The sequence below is a fragment of the Poecilia reticulata genome, linkage group LG4 (genome assembly GCF_000633615.1).
Source record: "Poecilia reticulata strain Guanapo linkage group LG4, Guppy_female_1.0+MT, whole genome shotgun sequence".
Classification (NCBI taxonomy): domain Eukaryota; kingdom Metazoa; phylum Chordata; class Actinopteri; order Cyprinodontiformes; family Poeciliidae; genus Poecilia; species Poecilia reticulata.
Window position 1 is genome coordinate 8,559,662 of NC_024334.1, and position 5,878 is coordinate 8,565,539.

General features: G+C 37.8%; 1 protein-coding gene across 1 annotated transcript in view; it reads right to left on the reverse strand.

Annotated features, from left to right (window-relative positions):
- Window positions 1–5,445, reverse strand: part of LOC103463504 (low-density lipoprotein receptor-related protein 8-like) — a 23,758-nt gene extending 18,313 nt beyond the window's left edge. Inside the window, exons 1-3 of the mRNA XM_017304258.1 lie at window positions 5,244–5,445; window positions 3,509–3,643; window positions 1,164–1,541 (exon numbers count right to left, since the gene is read on the reverse strand). Of these exons, the coding sequence (XP_017159747.1) occupies window positions 1,164–1,541; window positions 3,509–3,643; window positions 5,244–5,304 (574 nt within the window). The 5' untranslated portion in view covers window positions 5,305–5,445. The remainder of the gene's footprint in view (window positions 1–1,163; window positions 1,542–3,508; window positions 3,644–5,243) is intronic.
- Between the last annotated feature and the right edge of the window lie 433 nt (window positions 5,446–5,878).

Sequence of the window (5,878 nt, forward strand, 5' to 3'; positions counted from 1 at the left end):
AAATACAGCTCCATTTTGTAGCAATTCAAGAGCTACCCAGCTTTTATCGCTTTGCAAAATAATTCATCACCTCAGAAACTCCAAAGCACACAAAGATTATTTTTGTCATAGTACCCCCAAGAACTTAAAACTACTTTCACCCCTGAGTATCAGGGGAGATTAAAGTGTTAATAAAATGAAACTGACTAAAAAAAAAATTAAAAAAAACTAGTCTATGACTTCTAATAGTCTTTGCTTTTGTTATCTCTGTTGTTTATAATTATACACATACAGACTGAAATACAATAAAGATATAGTCCAAAACTTATTGTCCTTAGAACTGTGTTAAAAGACTGCAGACAGTCGAGCAGACAACAGAGATCTGTTTCAGGGGATTCACACTTGCTGGGACAACAGAAGTTATTTTCTGAGAAGCCATTGTTTACTTATTATGTCAACTCCAGTAACTTCTGCCTTGTTAAGGAGTGTTTCTCAAACAAACCGCATTTCCAACAGACAGCTACAATWCTGTTTCWAAATCATTACCAGRAGCTCRGTTAGCAAGTCAGYAATTSTTTAAGAAGGAATTTAAAAATGCATACATGRAATGGTTGGTTATTACATCTCAGTTTAAACCTGAACATTTGATTATGTTTGAAGTTTGCAAAGCCAGTTAYCAGAAGAAGCACTTGATTGCCCTCTGCTGGTGGTCAGCGAAACAGCAACATCCTTATTTCCACAAGGCATTTTGAAAACCAGCTGAAAACATTTTAACCAAACATCTTGCTTGTTGGTTGATGAGCATTTGGAGAATAAAGTTGTTAAAATTTATGACTAGYTAGAACTTTACAATCCCAATTTCTAACCTTCTCTTGGGGGAATCCATCATTTCCAGACTCTCYTCCTCTTCYTATCCTCACATAYTTTATTTGTTGTGAATTTGAACGAAACTAAAAATTCTACAAGGGCTCCATTAATAACATTTGGATTAATCAGAACTGGTAGAGCCAACACTTTTACATATGGAGTTTTTTTTTTCTTTTCTTTAATCTCTGAATTTGAATTTTTCCCCAATGGTAAAATATTTTTGTTGTTGTATTTCTGACTTAAAAAGTAGAATAAGTTCTACAAAGTGAATATTTTCATAAACTTCTGTGCAATGTACATCCAGATGCCTCACTTACCACAGTTTTCCTCATCGCTGCCGTCGGCGCAGTCCGGGGAGTGGTCACACCTCCACGCATGCCGGATGCACGCTCCGTYTCCACACTGAAACTCTGAGGCTGCACAAGCCGAGGACTTCTGAGGAGAGGCCTGGACTGAACTGCACAGGCCCCAGGCTTCATCTCGTCCGTCTTTGCAATCGTTCCACCCATCACAGAGCTTGTTTCTGGGCAGACAGGCCTCGGCCGGCCCGCAGGAGAAAGACCCAGGGGTGCAGCTGTGACAGGAATCCTCATCGCTCCCGTCGCCACAATCGTCARCACCGTTACAGAAGAGTTTTGATGATATACAGCGTCGACTGCGGCAGGTGAACTTCTCTTTCCCACACCCGCTGTGGCCTGTCAGGGTATAAAGTGGAGAGATACAGTCGCTGGAGGCATAACTAAAAATATATTGAAGGGTTCTGGTTTTTATTTACACTGTGCTCTACGGCACACAGATAGCACAATCACCTCAATTCTTTATACATCGTTTTGAAGAAGWCAAACTCTCTAATAACCTTTGAACATCAGATATGAACCTTTTTCTTTTGTCTTTTGTTGCTCAGGAAAACATACCCTGACTATGATGCTGCCATGCCATCACCATGCTTAACAGCTACTGCAGTCTTATCGTCTCGACTCTTTCCAAACATTCCTTTAGGGCAGATCTCTACAGCCTTTACATTCCAAAAAGCCATTTTGTCCAGCTGAATACATTTCATTTAGAGCAACAAATATCACAAGACAAACTGAATAAAAACAATAAATAAATAAATTTTAAATAAATGTTTACTTTAGAAAGGTTTTTTGTACATCTTCTATGTATTCTGATGATTGTGGAAAATTCTGTAAAAGAAATTCTCAACAAAAATGAAAATGGATCTAAAAATGTATGACTTGTGCCTTGAAAATTCAATGCAATTATTTACCAAAATAAAACATAGCTAAAACCTGAATTTGTGATTATATCTATATTTAAAAACATTAGTTTTTTACTAATTTCTGGAGCCACCATGCGGTTTGTGCTTAAATAGATCCATCTTTTTCTCACATAGAAAATATCCCTCAACTTTTCCATTCTGCTTGTTTTTATGTTCTCCTAGAGCCCCTCGTCGTAGGTCAGATATTCAAACCTGCTGGCTTTACACAGATCAGTGTTAATGTTTAACACCTGAAAGGTGTAAGAAGGTTTCCCTCCTGCAGAGYTCTGCACTGCAGGTCTGAAGTGTTGAACTTTACATCAGATTCCTCTGGAACTTTCCACTTAGGGCTCAAATGACCTCTGAGGGATTAGAAAAATGATAATCCCAAACAGTATCTGTGTAGTGATCTCTGCTGCAGAGAAGGAGCAACACTTTGCCTGCCATGCAACTTGAATATCACATTAATGTCAGGTTTAAAAATTCAGTATAATGGATTTCAGAGATAGCGTGCAGAAATGTTGGAAAGCAGTGTGTGTTTTTTTAAATAATGAGCTATTTTTAAAAAACACCACCAAGACTGAACCTATAACCATAATCAGATTAATCTAATAAAGCCTTGATGTGAGCCTGCTAGGCTTTGGGGGCTTGGTTAAAATGTCACTAATGATTTTGGAGAAGCTGGGAATATTCTGGGAATTCATCTTTTATCTAATCTGTACCTGACAACACTTGTTTGAACTCAGTGCAGATTAGTTGTACTTTATGAATTCAAGGCATTGACTGAATCTCTGACTCTCTGGTGCTACGTTTGGATTGCACCAAGTTCACTTGTATTAAATCTATTTCTTTTCACATAAATTTATGCCTTAAAAAAACTGAGGCTTCCTATTCTATGTTATTTTGTTTGTTAATTTGGTCATTTAAATAGTAGTGTTAAGTATACATTTATATATATTTTTTCTCTCTTTGCAGGACCTGGGCATGCTGTTGTCATTGCATTGACCACAATCTAATCTCAGATGTGTTGCTATTCATTCAAAAGCTGAAACTTGGCTCAAATGTGACGCTGCAAGCAATGAAGAGTGGACTAAAGGCTTCCACAGTAGTTTGGGGAGAGGAAAAGCCATCCTGAAAAGCTGATTAATTATAAAAAGTGCTTTCTTATCATCTCCTATGAGAGCAAGAAGGGTGCACATGGTGTTTCACACATGCATTTCTTTATGTTGGCTTTGTTTTGTTCAGCAAGTATGGACTATCTGGAATCTGTTATGCTTCAGCATTTTGATAYTTGATTTAAATATTTAGAGTCCAAACACATACGACCCTRRGACTGAATGAAGGAGTATTTTGAGTTTACCATGACTGCATATAGTCAAAAATCCCTGCAGACCAKGAACTCACCACAGTGGTGCTCGTCAGATCCATCAGCACAGTCTGTGTGGCCGTCACACAACTTCAGCTTCGATAAACACGATCCATCACTGCATGTAAACTCCAGCWGCTGGTTACAGGCGGGTAAAGAGTGAGATGCAGCMCCTGAAACACACAARCACAACRCTGTTTTAATGTCATGGTTCAAATTATCTGACGAGAACATTCTTACTGTGTTAAATACAAAGCAGAGTTTGACTRAAATCATTAAAATGCAGGTTCATTTAAATTGTCTAGTCTATCTAACAACTTAAACATAGAATTACTTCATTCAAATTGCATAAAATGGARCTACACATACCTTTTTCTGTTATTTTTTTTTAAACTAAACAATAGGATTCAGACATACTTGTGTGAAATCATTTCATAATTTTAAAATACCTTTAAAAGGGTATTTTTCTGATGCATCAAGCTAGATATGAAATATCGACCATGTCAGTTACCTTTAAATCTGATTTTATACCAACCTTGCTTTGTTACGTTTTACCATAATTTCATTAAGAATCCTAGAATTTACTGCAAGCACTTATATTTCAAAAATATCTACAAAATATGAAAAACTGATTTACATCTTCATCAAGTGAAAATTCAGTAAGAGGTTGCGGTAAGTTATTGTAATGTAGTTTTGGACTGGAATGGTGATGCATACAATACTAAAGATTCTAGGTTACTGGTTCTTTAATATCTACRTTCTCTGAACTTTTTCATTAACTTCCAGAGTATTAACAGAAATGCACCATCTGGACAACAACTATATTTAAGAGTCACTAGCAAATTACCCATAAATGATTCAAGACTAAAAAGCATTTTTTCCCCAGCTGGATTCAGAGGATTTAGCATTTTAAAGGCTCCATTAAAACTTCAACTCTAAACAAAATCCCAGAGGAGTTGAAAAGGATGCAGTAGCACGAAAMAAATCAAAGAGAGATAGAGGAAGATGTTCAAATCAACTCTTCCTTCTATCACAATGGGTAAGAATCAGATCCCCGACTTCAACATCTCTCTGCTCAGCTTTCTTTTCACATGGCCAGAGATTTACAGAGGAGTAGTGGAAGCAAATGATGCGGATTAGCAGTGTTCAGCAACAACTGATGGCCAACTTCCAGATGTTATTCTGAAATATTATTTCTGCTGTCCAGACATTTAGCTGTATAACAGTCTTCAATCAGAGTTCTCCTTATATTTGCTGCAAGACTGACTGATACAGGACATACTTCATGCCCACAGCTTCACAACACACAAGGAGYTTTTGAAGATACTCATATGATTTTGAATTAGGACAATATTACATTTGGAATACATAAATTATTTTTGAATTGTACTATCAGATGTTGACATAAGTTACTCGGAGGTTACTGTGATGAACGCAGCATGCAGAGTCGCTGCTAACATTTATATTTTTTTTTACCATCAAAATAAACGAAAGTTAATTTCTAACTTATTTCATACATATTTCAGTCCTAATACGCATGTGCCAAGTTATGAAAATAAAAGTCTGATTTCTTGCAGCAGGTATCTGGAGACGCAAATAACACAGTGGCGTGAGAACTGCAGGGGACTACTGCAAGTTTGAAGCAAAGCCGGCTGGGAAGTGACAATACGACCGCCTGCAGACACATTTTAGTCCGCCACACACAGAGCAACAACACAAGTATAAAGAGACATGCATTGTAATTGTCGTGCATCTATAACTGATGCCTCTTACCTCGAATATGAAGCAAAATAAGCAATGCGATCAGCAGAAATGAGCCGCCAAGGTGCCCCATGCTGGATGCGTCCTCAGCAGCGAAGAGGCGACTGGCGCGGAAATATGACGCAGAGCCTTAAACGTTGTGACCTGACAAATAATTGCTTTCATAAGGGTAGGAAGCGGGGGGGACGGGGAGGACATGTCCCCCCCAATATTGGAGTCACATTCGTCCTCCAACCCCCCCAATAATTTCACCTCAGTTGCGAAAAATTTTAAAATCTTTCACTCGCATGCTTTTATTTTGAAGGCGCACAACAGCGCATTCAGCAGAGCGCTTCCTCCCCTCTCCCCTCTGAACGGCTCAGAGTAAAGGCAGCAGCAGAAGGAGTCAGAGAAACTCAGTTTGAATGAGGTAAACGATCTGTCAGGAATTTTGCCATGAATATCGCTCGTTTATAACATCTTGTTGTCAGTTTATTTTTATATATAGAACTAAATCTTTTTGATTAAGCTGTTTTAATTTTGGAATAGTCACATGTCCAAAATTTTACTGCTAACTTAAATAAGCTAAATTATTTTATTATGAGAGGAGCAGATCAGGCATAGGAGAGCCAGGTGGAGTTTCAGAGTGTGAAGATATAAAAATTATA